Source organism: Jatropha curcas, chromosome 9 (assembly GCF_041381405.1).
Source record: "Jatropha curcas cultivar XTBG-Jc1 chromosome 9, XTBG_Jcur_1.0, whole genome shotgun sequence".
NCBI lineage: Eukaryota > Viridiplantae > Streptophyta > Magnoliopsida > Malpighiales > Euphorbiaceae > Jatropha > Jatropha curcas.
The window spans coordinates 20,028,707-20,048,829 of NC_143159.1; the positions used below are offsets into that span (position 1 = coordinate 20,028,707).

General features: G+C 45.5%; 3 protein-coding genes across 3 annotated transcripts; all 3 read right to left on the reverse strand.

Moving 5' to 3' along the window:
* Positions 1-328: 328 nt before the first annotated feature.
* Positions 329-4,797, reverse strand: LOC149493748 (uncharacterized). The gene is made up of 3 exons (XM_089726328.1): positions 3,988-4,797; positions 3,472-3,911; positions 329-425 (listed from the first exon to the last, which is right to left on the reverse strand). The coding sequence occupies exons 1-3, from the start codon at positions 4,621-4,623 to the stop codon at positions 329-331; spliced, it is 1,173 nt and encodes a 390-aa protein (XP_089582454.1). The 5' UTR covers positions 4,624-4,797.
* Positions 4,798-5,201: 404 nt separating this feature from the next.
* LOC149493749 (uncharacterized) lies at positions 5,202-6,443 on the reverse strand. Its single transcript, XM_089726398.1, has 2 exons — positions 5,559-6,443; positions 5,202-5,477 (listed from the first exon to the last, which is right to left on the reverse strand). The coding sequence occupies exons 1-2, from the start codon at positions 6,204-6,206 to the stop codon at positions 5,358-5,360; spliced, it is 768 nt and encodes a 255-aa protein (XP_089582524.1). The 5' UTR covers positions 6,207-6,443; the 3' UTR covers positions 5,202-5,357.
* A 99-nt stretch (positions 6,444-6,542) lies between these two features.
* On the reverse strand, positions 6,543-7,962 carry LOC149493750 (protein MAINTENANCE OF MERISTEMS-like). Its single transcript, XM_089726329.1, has 2 exons — positions 7,475-7,962; positions 6,543-7,235 (listed from the first exon to the last, which is right to left on the reverse strand). The coding sequence occupies exons 1-2, from the start codon at positions 7,589-7,591 to the stop codon at positions 6,543-6,545; spliced, it is 810 nt and encodes a 269-aa protein (XP_089582455.1). The 5' UTR covers positions 7,592-7,962.
* Between the last annotated feature and the right edge of the window lie 12,161 nt (positions 7,963-20,123).

Sequence of the window (20,123 nt, forward strand, 5' to 3'; positions counted from 1 at the left end):
ATAACCAAATAATGATGCATCCGCCAGACAAAGAGAAGACGGCATTCATCACAGAATGGGGAACTTACTGTTACAGGGTTATGCCTTTTGGGCTCAAAAATGCCGGGGCAACTTACCAAAGAATGGCAACGACCATCTTCCACGATATGATTCACAAAGAGGTAGAAGTGTATGTGGATGATATGGTGGTTAAATCAAAAACAACTGAAGAACATACAACAGCACTTGAGAAGTTCTTCTTTAGACTTCGAAAGTACAACCTAAAGCTCAATCCAGCAAAGTGCCTCTTTGGAGCTACATCTGGAGTGTTTCTGGGGCATTTGGTCAGTCACAAGGGCATAGAAATTGATCCGTCGAAAGCCAAGGCCATTTTAGGAATGCCAGCACCACGGACCGAGAAGGAAGTACGAGGTTTTCTGGGTAGGCTACAATACATCAGTCGGTTCATCAATCAGTTGGCTGATACTTGTGGTCCTATTTTCAAACTACTCAGGAAAGGAGTAGCGGTCAAATGGAACGAGGATTGTCAGAAAGCTTTTGATCAAGTCAAGCAATACCTGCTATCCCCACCTGTTTTACAACCACCAAGGCTAGGAAAGCCTTTGCTATTGTACCTATCAGTGACAGAGGAAGCTATGGGTGCAATGTTAGCTCAGCAAGCAGAAGATACAAGGGTAGAAAATGCCGTGTATTACCTCAGCAAGAGGATGCTAGAATACGAATTGAAATATAATAAAATAGAGAAGCTGTGTTTGGCTCTGGTCTGGGCATGTACAAAGCTGCAGCATTACCTCTCATCTTACACTACGCATGTTATTTCTGAATCGAACCCCTTGAAATTCCTTATGGAGAGGCCGGTTCTAGACTGTAAGATGGCTAAGTGGGTGTCAGTGCTCGCAGCCTATGACCTGAAATTTGTACAAAGAAAGGCAGTGAAGGGCGGAGCTTTAGCTGATCAATTAGCGGAATTACCGATCGAAGACCAAATGCCGGAGGTGGAATTTCCCGATGAGGACTTGTTAAGCTTGGAAAGCGAAGCCTGGGAGATGTACTTCGATGGAGCTTCGAACTATCATGGAAATGGGGTTGGAGTTGTATTCAAAACTCCTTGTGGAGAATACATCCCAATTGCAGTTAAACTAGATTTCGCTTGCACCAACAACGAAGCCGAATATGAAGCTTGCATCAAGGGGTTAGAAGCGGCCCTTGAAAAGGGAATAAAATTCCTCAGGGTTTTCGGAGATTCCAACCTAATAGTCTCCCAAGCCCTAAGGAAATGGAAGATTAAAGAAGAACGTTTGGTTCCTTACCTACAACGTTTGGACGAATTGGCTCAACAGTTTGAAGAGTTATCGTTCCACTACCTGCCGCGAGCCAAGAATCAGTTTGCCGATGCCCTAGCTACTTTGGCCTCCATGGTTAATGTAGAGGGAGACCAAGTCATTCGACCTCTGACAGTCCGGCTACAGAAACAGCCAGCACACGTTATGAATTTGATGGATGACAAGCCTTGGTACTGGGATATACAGAATTATCTTCAGAGTGAAGCCTATCCGGAGGGATCCACTAAAACTGATCAACGGACATTGAGACAGTTAGCATCTGGATATTTCCTTACTGAGGGAATTCTGTACAAAAGAAGTTGGAATGGCTTGCACCTGAAGTGCGTAGACGAAGAAGAGGCTCAAACCATCATGGATTCCTTACATAATGGGGAATCTGGTCCACACATGCATGGGATGGCCCTGGCTCGGAAAATTATGAACCTGGGTTATTACTGGTCAACTATGAACGAAGATTGTGTGAGGCACACACGGAAATGCCACGAGTGTCAAATCTTCGCTAAACTGCAAAGGCAGCCTCCGATCAATCTGAATCCCATAGCCTCGCCATGGCCTTTCGCAACTTGGGGCATAGACATAATTGGAAAGATCCATCCGAAGGCCTCTAATGGCCACCAATTTATCCTGGTTGCTGTTGATTATTTCACAAAGTGGATCGAGGCAGCCTCCTATTCGGTTTTGAATGCCAAGAAGGCAGCACAGTTCGTTCGTACCAACATCCTTTGTCGGTATGGAACACCATTCGAGATTATCACTGATAATGGATCTCATTTTCAAAACGAGTTTTCAGACCTGCTGAAGCGAAAGAAGATCCAGCATCATAAATCCTCTCCCTACCGTCCACAAACAAACGGGGCTGTTGAGGCTGCAAACAAGGCCATAAAAGTCATTTTGCAGAAGACGGTGCAGAAGCATAGGGCATGGCACGAACAGTTACCATTTGCCTTGTGGGGATACAGGACCTCCATCAGAGCGCCCACCGGGGCAACCCTGTATTCCTTAGTGTATGGTATGGAAGCAGTGCTGCCTATTGAGCTGGAAGTTCAGTCGGCAAGAATTATCCGAGAAAGCCAGATCAGCGAAGCAGATTGGGCCGAGAATTATCATATGCAACTCTTGGGTATGGACGAAAAGCGATTGCGAGCAATCCACCAGACTCAAGTTTATCAAAGGAGAATAGCGCGGCATTTTAATAAAAAGGTTAAAAATCGGAAACTCGAAGAAGGTTGTTTGGTTCTGAAAGAAATTAGACAGCCAATCATAGACCCACGTGGGAAGTTCCGTCCTCATTGGGCCGGGCCCTATGTGTTGAAGAAGATATTATCCGGCGGAGCCGTCGTCTTGACTGATTTAGATGGTTTGGAATTTACAAATCCATGTAATTTAGATCAGTTGAAAAGATATTATGTGTAATCATTGCATGATGTAAATGAACTACATTAGGCCTGATTCTCTTTGGAAAAAAGAAATTATATATCGGAGATATGTAGGCAACCCTCATTGGGTGCGGTCTAAGCATTAGTAAAAAAAAATCGTCATTTCACAAATTTCATGCTTCTTTGCCAAAAAAAAAAAAAAGAAAAAGGAAAATAAGAAAAAACCCGCTAAGTTGAAAACCCGAAAGGGCGACTTAGGCAAAAGTCGGGGCCCGCTAAGCTGAAAACCCGAAAGGGCAGCTTAGGCAAAAGTGGGTAGCTCGCTAAGCTGAAAACCCGAAAGGGCGGTTTAGGCAAAAATTAGAGCTTAAATAAATAAAGTTGGAAAATGCTTGGAAAGCTAAACAACATTCTCAATTTAAGCAATAAAGTCAAGAAAATGAAGGAATCCAAAATAAAGCTAAGTCCAAGACAAAAGTATAAAACATACATCCAAAAATCCAAAATCCCAAATAAAGATCAAACAACAATGAAAGTCCAAAAAGCCTGTAGAAGTCTAGGCATCTCGTCGCCTCCGCGGGGCGGCATCCTCTGAGTCTCCTATCTGCCCAGCCTCGCCGGTCCGAGGAGCCAACATAATCTCCTCACCAGTCCCAACCTCATCCTCAGCATCAGCCTGAACCCAACCTTCGAGTACGCTCAGCAGTGCAGTCCTCCTTGGTCTCTCAATTGGCCAGACAGTAGTAATAAACCAAGCCCGATACTCAGGAGAAGTCTGAACACTGGCAGGGTTAGGCAAAGGCCTAACCATTTGATGATCTCTTACCCAAGCCCTAAGGACAGCTCGGGTAACACCTGGAGTGATGGCCGAATCAGCTGAAAAATCATCTATAACCGGAACAGTTTGATCTATCCCCATTTGTCTTAAAACGCGCAAAGCGCAGTACCAAGTACAATGGGTGAGGCCCAGAAGATAAACCCGAGAATGGCGAAAGCTGACCTGGATGAAACGGGTAACATTGTACCAAGGAACGAACCACAATATCTCATCGGGGCCCAACTCAATCAGCCATGAAGTCCATGCATCAGTAGAAGGGCGTGTGATTAAGATCCTCCGGGTACGATACTGAGAAGGATTGTAGGGTAAAAGAGTAGGAGCGGCAACCACTTGGAGATGGTCCCTCAACCATACCTGAGTAATGGATCCTTTCTATTACAATGAAATAATAAAAGGAAAAGGAAATGGGAAAGGTAGTAAAGGGAAATACCTGGAGAATGATGGGAGAGACTGTCCATTCCTCAAACCCTAAAGCAGCCCTGTCGAGGCTCCTAATAGTCTCTGCCAGTACGAGACCACCGATGCAACCCATGTCTTCCATTTGCCAAACCATGGGACAAAGGCGCAGATCCCCGAAGCCTGGATCCCGGTTAAACAAGAAGCCAGCCAACAAACAGAAAACTAAAGCCCGCATCCTCAGCCTCATCCGGTTTGGGTCATCTGGTTGAGCCTCTGAGAACTCATCAATCAGGGGCAGCAGGATCGCTTTCTGGTCATTAACGATCATAGCTCTAGCTTGGGGCCGGCTGAATCGAAACAGGGTCTCAAACGATCTAATATACCCAGCTTTTATCTCATGCCTGACCAAAGGGGCATTAGGGTCACATCCCACAATGGCACAAAACTCCTCAAAAAGAGGGCACATCTCTTCCATCATGGCCCCGAACCGGAAAACGTGGGCCTCGGGGTCCCAAAATCTAATGCAGGCCCTCAAAAAATCCCAATCAATTACCACACCTCTGAGAGTAATGGCAGGAGAAAGACCGTACCTCCCCAGATTGATCTTTTCAACTTTGGAGAGACTCCTAGTCCAGCTGTGCATGCTATGGTTATAGAAGGGATTCATTGTTCTTTTCTTTCTTGTTTTATGTTATCTTTCCTAAAAAAGAAAAATGATAAATAAATAAAAATAATGAAAGACTGAAAAATAAAAATAAAAATAAAAAAAATATAATAATAAAAAATAAAAAAAAATAATAAAAACTGACCGAAATTGGACTTTTTCTGGCACAGAATTCGAGAAGAGAAAAAAAAGGGGCTGAAATCCAGCTTTTATAGAAGGAAATTCAGAGTCGGTGGCCCGGCCCGGCGGCCCAGCCGCCGAGCCGGTGGCTCGACCCGGCGGCCCGACCACCGAGTCAGCGACCCAGCCGCCGAGCCGGTGGCTCGACCCGGCGGCCCGACCGCCGAGTCAGCGACCGAGCCGGCGGCCCGGAACGGCGGCCCAGCGGCCCAGCCCGGCGGCCAGCCGCCGAAACCGGCCGCCGAGCCGGCGGCCCCACCCGGCGGCCAGCCGCCGGCCCCAAAAAAAAAAAAAAAAAAAAAAAAAAAAAGAGAGAGAAACTGAAATAAAATCCTTTTTGTTTTTTCTCTCTTTTCCTCTCAGACCTAATAAACCATGCATACATGTTTTTTTTTTTTTTTGTCAAGTTTTGTTAGTACTGATCAAGTGCAGGTACAGATAAAGCTCAGTACAAGATACATATCAAGTGCAGGTACAAAAGTTCAGTACAAGATACATATCAAGTGCAGGTACAGACAAAAGTTCAGTACAGCAATAAAAAGGTAGAGCAGAAGCTATCAGCGGCGGGGCCTCCTCCTCCTCTGATCATCAAAGGCCATCTGAGTCCAGGCCACAGCCACTTCTTGCTGCAATCCAAGAATCAGCTCCATCATCTGATTAACCAACCCGACAGGAACCTGAAAGTTATACAGAGAAAGACACGAGTCAATATCAAAGCTCTTACAAATCCTTTTTGTGAGAGATGTATCAGGTTTTACCTCAGTAATGTCCTCGGAAGGAAGAGCCAGGCGATCCACACCCTCCAGGGAGACTTCTCGAGTAGCTGGAGGGCCGTCGGGTACAAAGTGGGAAATACTGTAGGGTAGGCGGAGATTAACCAGATCCGGATGAAGCGGCCCGGTAGCCTCCAGAATGGCCCGAGGAGCCCTAGAAGGGCCTGCCGGTCGGCTAGGCCCGGCCTGCGAAGAACCCCCAACCGGAGTAGAAGAAGTAGGATCAGTCACAGGCCTCCTCCTTGGAGTCCTAGTTGAAGGACCCGAAGCTCGGGAAGAACGAGTGCCGAACGGCTGAGAAGGAGCCGGTCCTTGGAAATCATCAAGACGAGATCCAATGGGCTGCATTAAAGTAATGCGGCAGAATTCATCATAATCTCCCTCCATAACGAATTCCAAGTATGGAATGCCCTCGGTATGAGTAGCAGTGAGCACCATCTGTTTGCCCGCTCGCATGTCAGTGGGAGGGGGATAAGGGACAGAACGGCAGCCTCTTATTTGGATGTCCACTCTTTCGCCCAAGTAATATCGGCGTAAGAATGGATGCGACAGAACCACCCTCCGCTGAGTCAAAGTGTCTGACCGCTGGAAGCCAGAATCAGCCTGAATCCAGCTCTGTAGACGGGCAGTCATTGGCCCCACTTCAGCCTACAAGATTTTTATGTTAATAAATCATTTTTATTTAACATATCTAAAATCATTAAAGCACATACCAGTTCCAAAGAGCATGTATCAAAGAAGGCTCTCAGTTCCTTCAGCGATTTCTTGCGCCGAACAGCGTGAAGACGTGATTTGTACCATCTCCAAGCCAAAGGTGCCAGCCCCAATTCAAGGTCAGGCTGAAGCAGCTCGGGGCGAGTGTAAGGAAAGTATTCGAATGCCCAAGTCTGTGTAAAAGAAGAAAGAAAAAAAAAAAAGAAGAGTCAGTGAAAAAAGAAAAATCCAGATGTAGGAAAAGGAGAATGTTCCTTACATTACCTCCCAGAAGTAGTAAGTTCCGCTGAGTTTGCAGTGACCTCGACTCAGAGCACACATATCATCATACGTGCGGCTCAGAATAGCACCAGCCCAGTCATACTCCTTTAAATGGGCCAGATTCTCCAAACTCTTCAAGATAGAGGGGTTAAATCTCTCTTTTCTGTTGGACCAGAAGGTCGAAGCAAATAATAGCAGCAAGGTAAATCTGGCTACCTGAGTAGCCGTCAACTCTCCCCGCCCAAATCTAGCATAGATGTCAGGGGCCTGGAGGGATAACCAGCGCCTAGAAATGCTCAACGCGGGAGAAACCGTGCCAGGCTCGACAATCCGGGGCAGGTCCAGCCCAATCAACTCCAACATTCGGTCAGAGGAGATCTCAGACCTCCAATCATCATACAGCTCAATCGGTCGAACTCCGAAAGGGATCCCGGAAATCACAGAAAAATCCGTAGGAGTCATTGTCAGCTCGCCCCAAGAAAAGTGGAAGGTGTTGGTAGTGTCCCACCACCTCTCGGCCAAAGCACCCAATAATTCCTTGTGATTGTTCCGAGCCATGTCAAGGTGTCTTAGATAACCCAGATAAGACGGGCGGATAATTGCACCCACCGGGTGGCTGTAATCAAGAATTTCGGGCGGAATTCCAGCTATTGAACTCTCGCCGACATCCAACTTAATACGGCAATCCTAAAAGGTAAAATGACCTAAGAGTTACTCCTCGGTTCCTTACTAAGGGTAATATCTTAGTGCTTTCCTAGCATGCATACTGATAAACATAATGAGCAAAAAATTACAATTTTGGCCTAAGGCCCAAAAAATCACAATTTGGCCTAAGGCCCAACAAAAAATTCACATTTGGCCTAAGGCCCAATAAAAATTCACATTTTGGCCCAAGGCCCAAATAAATAAATGAGAAATGAGCTTACCTGGGCAAAGATGCCGGTCACGGAGGCGTGGGTATCAGCTTCCACCGCCAGATTGGCATCATCAAGGGAGATCCCCAGAGACTCCAGAAGGTCTTCATCACTGCTATAGCCTGCCATGGTGAGAAAGTTGAGAGAATTGGAGAAGCTCTTTGTTTTTTTTGAAAGTTTGGAATGAATGAAAAATGAATTCTTAAGCTATTTATAAGGAAAAGGCTAAAAGGCAGGTCTTCCGGACGCGTCTGATTTTCGCCTCTAAAATTTGGTCTTCAAACAACCACCGACGCCCATAAATCATTTTTATGGTTGCCGGTGGGGGGCAACTGTGAACACTCAAATTTTGAGGCTCAAAAGCCTGTTTTCTTCCGGACTGCGAACAGTCCGGCCGGACCGGAGGCCTTTCGGAAAGTTCATCGGAAATATGCCAATATGGTACTTGAAACGTCCGGAAAATTACGAGGATCTCGGAACTGGTCTCGGAATATTTTTTGGAGGTCCGGAACTCCCGGAAAAGCCCCCGGAATAAACCTGCCTGCCCCGGTGGCTCAGCCACCGGAGCCAGCCACCGAGCCGGCGGCCCATCCCGGCGGCTCAGCCGCCGGGAAGGCCGCCGACCCGGCGGCCCAGCCGCCGAAAGACCGGCGCTTGGCTGCGGGAAGGCCGCCGAGCCGGCGGCCCGGCCGCCGGGCGGGCCGCCGAGACCCGGCGGCCCAGCCGCCGAAAGACCGGCGCTTGGCTGCGGGAAGGCCGCCGAGTCGGCGGCCCAGCCGCCGAGCCGGCGGCCCATCCCGGCGGCCCAGCCGCCGGGCAGGCCGCCGACGAACCGGCGGCCCGACCGCTGAGACCCGGCGGCCCGGCCGCCGAGACCCGGCGGCCCGGCCGCCGGGAGGGCCGCCGATCCGGCGGCTCAGCCGGCGGCCCGGCCGCCGAGACTTGGCGGCCCGGCCGCCGGGCGGGCCGCCGAGCCGGCGGTCCATCCGGCGACCCAGCCACCGGAAACAGTCCGTTTTGCGCCTATAAATACAGGCCTCGGGCCTCCTTTTTTCCTCACTCAGTCTGTGTTGACGGACGCTCCTTCTCCCTCTCGCTCCTTGCGAATTCTTTACTGCTTTTTTGCATTTTAATTTAGCTTTTATTGCTTTCTTTCTTTGTTAAGTGGTCATTAAAATTAAATTAATTAATTTCCCTTAACGAGGAGCTTAACCTGGAGTTAAGAAGTGGCCGTCGACTAAATCAGGTACGCAAAACTAAACTCTGTTTTTTTTTTAATTTTAGCATTTCATGCATGCTTCTTTTCTACTCCTCTTAAATTCTATAACTGCATAAATGCATTCATACCATTAACTAGGCAAATAAATTGCCTCAATTAAATAAATTTAAGCTAAATGCCCGGTTAATTAATGATCGTGGTATTAAAGTTTAAATTCGACAATATTGGCTAAAAGCCTAGTTAATCAATAACTATGGTGAAATTGCCTTTATTTCGAACAAGTTTTGGCTTAAGTCTAATTAATCAATAATTGTGACTAAAAGGCCCTAATTAAACACTTTTTTTTATTATGGCAATAAATTGCCTATATTTCAATTTAATTAATCACTTTAGGCAAACAAATTGCCTATAAGTGAAGATTAACCTTTTTAGCGACAAATCGCTTAAATTAAATTTCTTTGGCTAAAAGCCTTCAAACAATTTTTTTTAGCAAATAAACTGCCTTAAATCAATCAACTTTGGCGACAATCGCCCAATTAGCATCATTTGGCAAATTAATTGCCTAAACCAATATTTTGGCTTTAAAAGCCTTAAAACAATTCGTTTGGCACAAATGCCTTAAAAATCAATCTTTTGGCAAGAATAAGCCCAAATTAAATTCTTTTGGCTAAAAGCCTCAAAATCAACATTTTGGCACCAAGTGCCTAAATCCTTCAACCTTTTTGGGAAAATGCCTAAACAAAATGCACAAAGCATACACACACTCATGCATAAAGCATCCCATTCAAAGCCCTCTAAAAGAGGCCTATCGAACTACGTTGACTTTGATCTTCCATTCAAACGGAAGTACGTAGGCACGTTCGGGATCTAACCCCGGGCGGCAAGTCGAATCACATAAACATCTTTTTCATTGGTCTAAATTATTTCATCTTCCTTGCAAAACATTCATTCTTAGGTTAGTTTCATCAGCATGACATAGTCTCGGGATCCACCTCGGGTTCGAAGACCTTGCCTTAGACATTGGGCTAATTAATCTAGTAACTAGGTTAATTAAAATTGGAGTCACTTAGGGTTTTTCCTAGTTTACCCTAAAACAATTAAACAAGGTGGCGACTCATACATTCACGTGCATTTCTTCCTTTAGTCACATGCATTCACATGCCTATGACATTTTGGGGAGGGGTTCACAGAGTGTTGTTGCGATGTGTGAGCAAGACAGAAGGAGAGGACATAATGAGAAAAGTTCATGAAGGAGTCTGTGGTACTCATCTAAGCGGTATGAGTTTAGCAAGAAAAATCATGAGGCAAGGTTATTTTTGGATGAAAATGGAAGGCGATTGTGTCCAATATGTGCGCCGTTGCAAAGCTTGTCAATATCATGACAATAGAAGCCACTTACCTGCTGTTGAACTCCATCCAACAACTCCTTCATGGCCTTTTTCTGCATGGGGCATAGACGTCATCGGTAAAATTTCACCTGCAGCATCCAATGGTCATCAGTATATATTGGTTGTAGTTGACTACTTCTCTAGATGGATCGAAGCTCAGTCTTACAGGATTTTAACTGCCAAGTATGTGGCAAAGTTTATTGAACAGAACATTTTCTGTCGCTATGGTGTTCCCCATCACATACTTACAGATAATGGTTCTCATTTTCAAGCAGAAGTTGGCCAATTGCTTTATAGATACAAGGTTGAGCATCACCATTCTTCTCCTTATCGCCCTCAGGCTAATGGCGCAATAGAAGCTGCAAATAAGGAGATCAAGAGAATCCTGTCGAAGATGTGTGAAAGGTATAGAAGCTGGGCCGAGAAACTTCCTTTCGCGCTCTGGGGGCATCGCACTACCTTCAAAGCAGTAAATGGAGCGTCCCCCTTTGAATTGGTATACGGGATGGAGGCAGTGTTACCGGTAGAGCTCGAAAAGAAGTCTCTCAGGGTTTTGGTAGAAGCTGGTCTGACCGAAGAGGAATGGGTCAAGAAGAGGTATGAAGATCTGGCACTCTTAGACGGAAGAAGACTGAATGCTCGATTCCAGGATCAGATGAGAAAAAGGAGGATTGCTCATTTCTACAACAAGCGGGTACATCCAAGGGCTTTAAAGAACGGAGATTTGGTGTTAATCAGGTTATTGGATCATGAAGCCCAACATCATCCTGGCGGGAAATTCAAACCCAACTGGCACGGGCCGTTCAGAATTCAGAAATTGCTACCTAAAGGCACTGCTGAATTAGTCACTATGGAAGGAGAGCCTGTCAAGCGAATCGTCAATCAAGACCAAATGAAAAGATTCTATGTCTAAAATGATGATTTCAAAAAAATAAAAAAAAATTAAAAAAAAACGCTGAGTTGAAAACCCGAAGAGGGCGACTTAGGCAAGAAATGAGCTCGCTAGGTTGAAAACCCGCAAGGGCGGCCTAGGCAAAAGTTAGAGCATGTAAAAAAAAAATGCAAAATAATAGTAAAATCTTAGGATTGGCGCATGGTGCTTAGCTTAAATGCAGAATTCATGCCATGCGTTCGTGACAGATTAGTGACTGATTGATCAATGCCATCAACTTAACTTGAAGGAGAATAGGAAATCAAGTAGTTAAAACAAATGACCGTTGTATTAGAATAAACTTTCTTTACTTCCGTATGATGTTGAAAAGAAGTAAGATTAATAAAGAATTTGGGTTTTCAAAATCTTTGTTTTTGTCCTGGTATTACGGTCGAAGAATGCAAGACTTTCCTCTCTGTTTATTTAAACAAAGATCGACTCACTTGGTGTGAAGTGTCCTGGCCATTGCTCCTGCCTAAACATTGAATCTTAAAAAAAAAAAGAGAGAAGAGACATTGATCAGAGGAACGAGTACCATTTTCTCAGCGATTTCCCTAGAAGGATCAACAAAACCATGAATAAACCTTAGCACTTGTATTAGTTCATGCATACATAGAGGAGTTACATTTGTTATTGTTGATTTGTGCAGGTTATAAAACAGTCACTTCATTCTTTATTGTTCACAAACATAAGTTCCTGTGTTTACAGAATAATTTTACTTTATTGAGTTTTCATTTATTAACCCAAGGGCAGGAGGCCCGAATAACTAACACGACAAATAATTTCGAAAGAAAAGTTTTGTTGTTTTTCATTGTTCATGTGTGCAGGAAGTAATAAAGACAGAATCAGCGAATTCATTAATTCAAAGAAAGCAGATACATTAAATAGCAGCTCAAAGCTCGAGCTCAAAAGAAGACAGAGAAAGCAATAACAACATTTATTTCAGTAAGGGCTACCATCAGATACCGATCCTTGCAAGAACCTAACGTCATCATGGAGTAAAAAACCAGTTCACATACTCAGGTGTCACAGTGTCCTGCATCACTCCTTCACCTAGGTATCTGGTGTTTCGGTTTCTCCAACGGTCAGCCAAATTGGTCAGCAGATGCAGTGTTATTTGACCGCTCTCAAAGTTATGGATCCTGGGAACACGCTGAATTGTTCCATATTGACGGCTAATCCTGTCGGGAAAATAGGCCATGGAACGGTCTAGACTGGCGTACAATACATAGTTGAGGTTCATGCTTCCAGTAGTGACCAGTCTGATCCTCCACCAAGGACAAGTCCACCGAATAGTAGGGTTATCACCAAAATCGAAGCATCTCCAAGACCGAGATTGAAATACAGCAGGTCCATAAGTTGGAATCAAGCGAGCTGGAATCGGAGGAATCAGGCTTAATTTATCCAGAGCCCAGGCTTGCAATAGTAACGGACAACCGCGATGATGAACATTGAAGTCAGTAATGTGAAGGACAATATCTCTGGCCCAACACATTGTTTCCCCCATGATCATCATGAAGACGGTACGATGGTACAATTGCATGTCACGAACAACGCTCAGAAGTCGAAAATCTCCAATTCCGGGTTGACGGTTCTTTATGGCATACACGTTCAGCAGTAAGAAGCAACAAGCTCGGATCCAAGGCAGATCTATATCAGTGGACAAAACCCTATTCAAGAAAAGTTCCAAAGGTAGACCTTGATCCGTGTTTATGCCATCAGGGAGATAAACCGGACACAAGGTCGCAATCTCAGCTAGATCATACCTAGGACCCGGGGGCAAGGCCGGGGTTTCGTTTTGCTCAGGATGATGATCCATCAAGGCGCACATTTCCTCATAGGTCGGAGTCACCTCAGAGTCTTCAAACCGAAAAACCATGGTGTTCGGATTGAAATGAGAAATGAGCCAAGACAAGAAGCCATGGTTAGGTTTCAGGTCTTTGAAATATCTTAACCAGGCTAGTTGATCCAAAGGAGAAACTTGCCATAGGTCGCCAGAAATGGATTGGACGAAAGATGAGACTTGGCTTTTGAAGGCCATGGAAGAAAATCAGTTAAGAAATCGACGTGCTTTGAACACTGGATGGGAAGGAGGTGCGAAGCGGAACTTATATTTATAGGAAAATGGAGAAACCGATGGGCGAAACATCACCATCACTCAATTTAATAATCATCGTCAGAGGTAGTTGAAAGGACAATCCTGAATAGTCCATTCGGGTCGGTGAGCATTCAAACCTGCATTGATCAAAAAGAAGGACGGCCCGTACAGCAAGGAAGTCGAGTCTTTATGATTGCATTAATCGAGAAAGGGTAGTTGAGCCATTACGTTCGCATTCACTGAATGGACCGCCCTATCAGGTAAGTACTACGCTATGCTCTCTGTTTGGAAAGTGATTCTTGATCATGTTCCATGTTAAGTTCATTACTTTACTTACTTTATTTTATTCTTATCTTATTTCATTTATTCATTTACAATGAGTCGATTTACTGACCGCTAATGAGGTGAACCATTCTTGTGAATGAATGGTACATCACTATTTTGTATTGTGTTTGTGTTTTGTTTTTACAGGAACAAGACTCCACAGTTGCAAAACATAAACACACATGATAAAAAAAAAAAAAACAAGTGTTGTAAAAAATGTAAATAATATCATAAGATGCTGATATAACTGTACAATCACAAAAAAATAAATAAATAGAAAATTAATAAAAATTCAAAATGTTTAAAGTGTTCAAAAATGGAAGAGTCGTGCAACAAGACTACCGCCGCCTACGGCTAGGACCAGCGACACTCGGAGGGGGTGGCGATGGTGGCCCGTCATCGGAAGAAGAGCCACCCTCATCCTCATCAGAAGAGTCGAGCGGGATCCCCTCGACCTCTAGCCTCGTCCGAAGCCGCTCCACTTCTGCCTGAAGCCGGCTCACGGCACTGGACTGGCGAGACTGATGCCTCCGTAGCCTCCCGTTCTCCAGCTCCTGCAAAGGCAAGCATGTGTAAGAGAGGTCATCGAAATAATGAGAAGCAAAAAAGGTAAAAATGTGTAAAAATTCATACCAGCTCATGTCGCTCAGAGTAGAGCGGCCGATGTAGGACCGGGCAAAACCGAACCGCTGGCAGATCTCCTGGTATTGCTGGGCTGGCACCTGCAAATAAAAAATCCATTAAAAGGGATATTCAGGTAAGATACTTCTAACTTTTTATATTCGGTTTATAACTTACATGTGTGGTGTGCTCAAGGTCCAACTGTACTGGAGGAGGAGCCTGCCGCAGGTCTGCGGGAATAATGATGCCAGATCCCAAGCCTAGGCCAGGATCCAACACCACCTCCATACCTGGTGGAAACGGGACATCGCCCAGTACAACACCAACTGGTCCGGTCGGGGCCGCCACGCCACCCGCCTCAGCTGCTGCCTCAGCCCGGTAATGAGCTGCGGTCTTGTGCGTCTTCCGCTCCTGCATTCAGTTATAAAGAAAGTAATACCATCAGTAAGTTGAGACAAAAAAGAGGAGTAGTAACAGTGAATGAGGTTGGAGGTCAGATGGGTTACCTGAATATACTCAAGGACCTCGGGAAGTCGAGCCTGCATCCGAGAGGCAAAGTAAGCAGGAAAATCACCGGCAGACAGGAAATCGTTCACCAAGAAACCTCTGTACTCTACCTCCAGGTCCTCTCGGGTCAAACCCTCCAGCAGACACATATGCCAGAGAGGGGCATGAGGCACTCTCCGTCGTGCTGGAGCTACCGGAGTGTCAAAGACCCGCTCGCCAAGGAAGTACCGGTCGGCCCAGTAGCCTCGCAACAGCAGCCTCGACCGGGTGTGCAGCTCAGCCACCTCCCGGCCTGGATAGGTCCTCCAGGCCTCGCAGTCCCATGGCTCTAAAGATAGCTGCAGAATGATAAGAAATCAGCATTGATAGTATGTCAGAATAAAGAAAGAAACAAGCTACAGATTAAGAGATTCTTTCTGTACTCATATCAGACAACTCCTGATCGTTAAGGAAACTCCGCCAGTACTCCGGATCCTCGCCAATGGCATAAGTGTGGTGGCAGTGGGCCAGATAGCGAGGAATCCTCCTGGACTCGACGGGAGAATCGCCGCTCGGACCGCCCGGGAAGATGCAATACTCGTAAGACCACACCTGTAAAAGAGACAGAAAATAACACCAGTTAGTTGAACAGTTGAGAATAGCGGATCAAAGGAGAAGAAAAAAAGGGGTAAGAATGAAAGTGTGTTACCTCCAAAGGCCGGATGAACAGCCAGTTTGACTCACCGCTACCACGGGTCCAGACATCCAGACCATGATAGAGATGAGCCAAACTAAGCGTGGCCCAGTCGAAGGACCCGACCTGGCTCAGATCCCGAAGACACGCCAGCACCGCAGGATCTCCCTTATTCTGGGAGGTGCATAGTAGCTGCGAGGAAATGATGTAGAACAAGAAGGACCGAGCGGCCTGGTCCCTCTCCTCGCGAGTATACGCAGGAGCAGCAGGTCAAACATCCTCTGGCAACTCTCGCCAAGCCTCCAACCGAGTCCTGATCCTCTCGACCCAAAACCGATAAACCGTCTCATAAGACATATATCCCTGCACGGTATATCGGGTCTGCGTCGTGACACCGAGGAGGGAATGGAAAAGCTGGGCTCCGATAGCAGCCGTCTGATACCGAGCGTCTAGCGGGGGAACCGGGCCAGTGAAGCGTAAGCCGATAATGGCAGCGTAATCCACGGGAGTGAGGGTCATCTCTCCAAACCCGAACACAAAAGTGCAGTCGTTCCACCGCTCCATCAGTGCATACCGCATAGCGGGCGAGAAACGAGGCTGTGTGCGGCGCAACCCGGCGGCATAATCCCCGAATCCTGCATCGACAACTCGAGATCGCATAGGAGGGTCCAGTAGGTCCCAGAAGGCAGAAGCATCAGTAGCCGATCCGCCTGAGCGGGCCTTGCCCAGATTAACCTGTAAGTAAATTTCAATTTCAATAAATGTAAGACTGATAATTGCTTATTTTCTTCTATGACAGGAGGAACAAAAACTCAAGTTTTGGTCTGAACCATAGCTGCGTCACGCAGCTCCCAGTCGCGTCACGCGTCTACGGAGTTGCGCCACGCAGCTTTACCCAAATTGCGCAATCAGAAGCATAGCTGCGTAGCGCATCTCAACACTCGCGCCACGCCACTCTACAGTCGCGTCACGCAACTGTTTGACATATGCGGCCCCAAGAACGGATGCATCCCGCGACCACAAAGCCGCGCCACACATCTCTCTAGCCGCGTCACGCAACTGTTCAAGACCTCATCCATTGACGAACAGTCGCGTCACGCAACTGTTCTTCCTAAGAACAGCTGCGTGACGCAACTGTCGAAGGTACGCAGCAGTTTAATTTTAAATTTTTTACTACGATTATACTATTTTTGTGCAATTATAGGGTAAAATCAAACCATCTAGAGTTATCAACAATCAAAAGTTAACAAATCAAGGTCTAAACACAGCCAAGAAGAGATTAATCCTAAGGTTCAAGGCAAGTTAGGGTTTCTGGCGTCTCGAACAGCCGTGTCACGCAACTGTTCCCGCAAGAACAGATGCGTCACGCAACTGTTCATGGAAGAACAGCCGCGCCACGTAACTCCTACCTGCGTGACGCGACTGCCGATGCAAGCGCAAACAGCGAAAAGCAATCCCATTACTACAGTTACGGATCAAAAGCAGTAAAAACAGAAAATTGAAGAAATTTTGTACTTACCTCGGATCGAAAGCCACGCATCTGACTCGTTTCGTACCGGACTGGAAATTCCGAACCCGGCAACGGAAGGAGCTGCAATGGTCACATCCCGGGGGTTAGCGGGTTTCGGCTCACCGGCACCAGCTCACCGTCAAACATAGGGATATCGGGCAGGGCCCCAAGAACCTCCATCTCCGGAGTATAGGCAGAAGCAGGGATCTCTGAGATTTGAGACATCTTTTCAGTTGAACAGTTCAGAGAATTTCCAGTTGCTTAGGGTTTGTGAATAAGTGAAATTGAATCGACTGAGAAGGAAGCTACTTATAGTACAACCAGCTGGGTCGAAGCCCGTTCAACTGGGCCTGACAAGAGCATTGGGCCCATTATCCTTTTTGAGCCCGACAGGCCCACACGGCCCATTTCAAAATCTCACAACGACCCATTCTGGCGACATGACGTTGATGTACGACTCGTATACGGCTGCAAACTTTCATCAACTCACCGCACCGGGGTCAGGAGCATCAAATTGTCCATATTACCCTCAGGCCAACCGGTGATGGTTTTTCGAAGCCGATAGGTCCTGCTAATTAGTGATGGTGCATTGCGAAGCTAGTCAGAACAATTTCGAAACAGTGATGATGTATTGCGAAGCTGTTTGAAATCTTCTTCCCCAGTCAACGATGTTGAGTTGCGAAGTTGACCAGGGTAAAACCAATATCTCTCGAGCCGATCAAACCGAGCCTCGAAGATACCTTTTCAAGACCGACTGGAGCCGACGAAGCCGATCAAACTGAGCTGAGTAGGTGGCCAGACCAAAGTTCTTCAAGCCGATCAAACCAAGCTTCGAAGACTGTGCTATCAAAGCAACATTCAAAACCCTTCAGGCCGATCAAACCGAGCCCCGAAGGTGTCTTCAAAGCCAATCAAACCGAGTTTTGAAGTCGTTCACAGATCAATGGAAACCGACTGGAGCCAACAAAGCCGATCAAACTGAGCTAAGTAGGTGGCCAGATTAAAATCCTTCAGGCCGATCAAACCGAGCCTCGGAGGTGTCTTCAAAGCCAATCAAACCGAGTTTTGAAGTCATTTGTAGATCAATGGAAACCGACAAAGTCGACCGAACTGAGCTTAGGAGGTGACCGGATGATTGATTCAGCATTTTTTCGAGCCGATCAAACCGAGTTTCGAGAGAATTGCCAGATAGAAGGCGCGTCAATGGGCCACTTTAACATTAATTGTTTATACAATTAATGATAAAGTGGGGGGGCAAACTGTTGACGCGTAATTTTATGCCCCGCCTAACCCGGTGATGATATGAGGACAACGGATAAAGTTTCACGGTTAATCAGGAATGTTTGAACAAAAAAAAAAACCTGAATCAAACCGTCTAAAGGAGCCTGACCCACGTTAGGGCTGCGTCACGCAGCTACAACCTGCGTGACGCCACTTTTAGCTGCGTCACGCAGCTCTAACGGGTCTGAGACCCTTGGCGCGCGCCCGTGCAGTGGCCTGCACTGTTTATATGGATACGCGGCAACTGTACCAAAAGTAAGTCGCGTCACGCAGGCTTACGGGTGCGTCACGCAGCTCCTACCTGCGTGACACGACTGCTCTGTCGCCCTAGCCATATAAATAATGCATTACACAGCAAAAACGGGACTTTTGGACATTTTAAGATTTTTGCTCTCGTTTTTCTTTAAGACATAATTTTCTGAGTTTAGGAATCAAAAAAAACGACTAAAGCTCTTTCTCAAGAACTCGCCTGAGTAAACTTGGGATAGATCGAGTCATGGATATCTAGATTTAAAATCAAAGAAAAATAACAAAAAAAAAAAGAAGATAAAAAAGAGAGGAAAAGAGAGGAAAATCGTTTTGTTTTCATAGAAGAACCTGGTGATTACATTCCTGTGACTGTGAAACATTACTTCCAGAGCAATACCAACGTATGCAATCCTCAAATCTGAGGGTTAGGTAATAATCTTAACCTTTCTCTTTCATTTCTAGTATTTTACCTCTTAAAATCCCATTTTCACACTATTTGACTGGACTGTTATTGATAAAGCACAAGTTTGCCTATTGTTGAACCCTTCTGAGTTGGTTCTAATCGCTTAAAATAAAAGAATACATAAAAAAGGGTAGGTTTGAAAGGTGGTTGCGGACCAGAGCAGCCGCGTCACGCAGCTATCACCTGCGTGACGCGACTGTTCATGTCCAAAAATCCCTTATCTTGGATTAGACTACCTGCGTGACGCAGCTATTCAAGTACACAGTTTTTATTTCTTTTTATACTTTGTTTAGTGTTTCACTGTAAATAAATAATCGAAGTGTCTGCGTGTTTTGAATAAACTATGAGGAGTTCCGTCACGCAACTAGAAGTTCCGTCACGCAACTGTTCTTCATAGAACAGCTGCGTGACGCGACTGTTCTAATCTACAAGGCCGTAACTAGAATTTCGCCATGTGACTGTTCTTCGTAGAACAGCTGCGTGGCGCAACTATTACAAGCTCCAGAATAAGAGACGAGAGTTGCGTCACGCGACCGTTCCTTGTAGGACAGCTGCGTGACGCGACTGTCTCCCAGTTTCAATTCATTTTTGGTATTTTATTTAAATTCCATGTCAATTAAGTAGATTGTAACCCTAATCCAGGAGATAATCAATTATGGGCAAACTAAGCTTTAATCAAACAAAGTCAATCAATTATTGATGATTATGAGCTTTTGAGGGATTTATTTTTTTGTGTTATTTACTATTAATTATATTTTTAGACTCGGTTTGTGGCCCGCCTTTAACCATAAGGCAAGAGCGGGTCTTTTATTTTATTCAATGTGTATTATGGGTGGATGGTGGATGATATACTTTATTTATGATGAATGCAATGGATGAAATTAATTGGGACGGTTAATTACTTTTCCACATAGGAACTCGGTTCGATTCATTTGGGTTGGGTTCAAATAAATTGGCTTTTTCTAAAATAAAATCAATTTAGAAATCGTAGGTTAAAAGAGGCCGGTTTTTTCGGGCGTCGGCTTCTAACGGGCCTACGTACCCAATTCCCTTACCTAGAACCTCATCGGTTCATCTGACCAGTTTTCTAAAACGAAACGCCTTGAATAAAATGGGTTGAAATGGAGTCACTTTTGCAAAATAAAATTAAAAACGGTCCCATTGTCGAAATAATGGGTGGCGACTAAAAATGATTTATAAGACCGATTTATCGGCATCGTACATCCAAAGGTTTTATCACCACTTTTCCAAAACAAATATCAAAACCAAATAAAAACCGCGATTATTTTCTCCGGGGGGAAAAACACCATGTTTGATCATTTTCTGAGTTAAGATTAAAATCTGCCTAATAATATGAAATTAAGGTGAAATGAGGAAAATACACTGAAATCATGAGA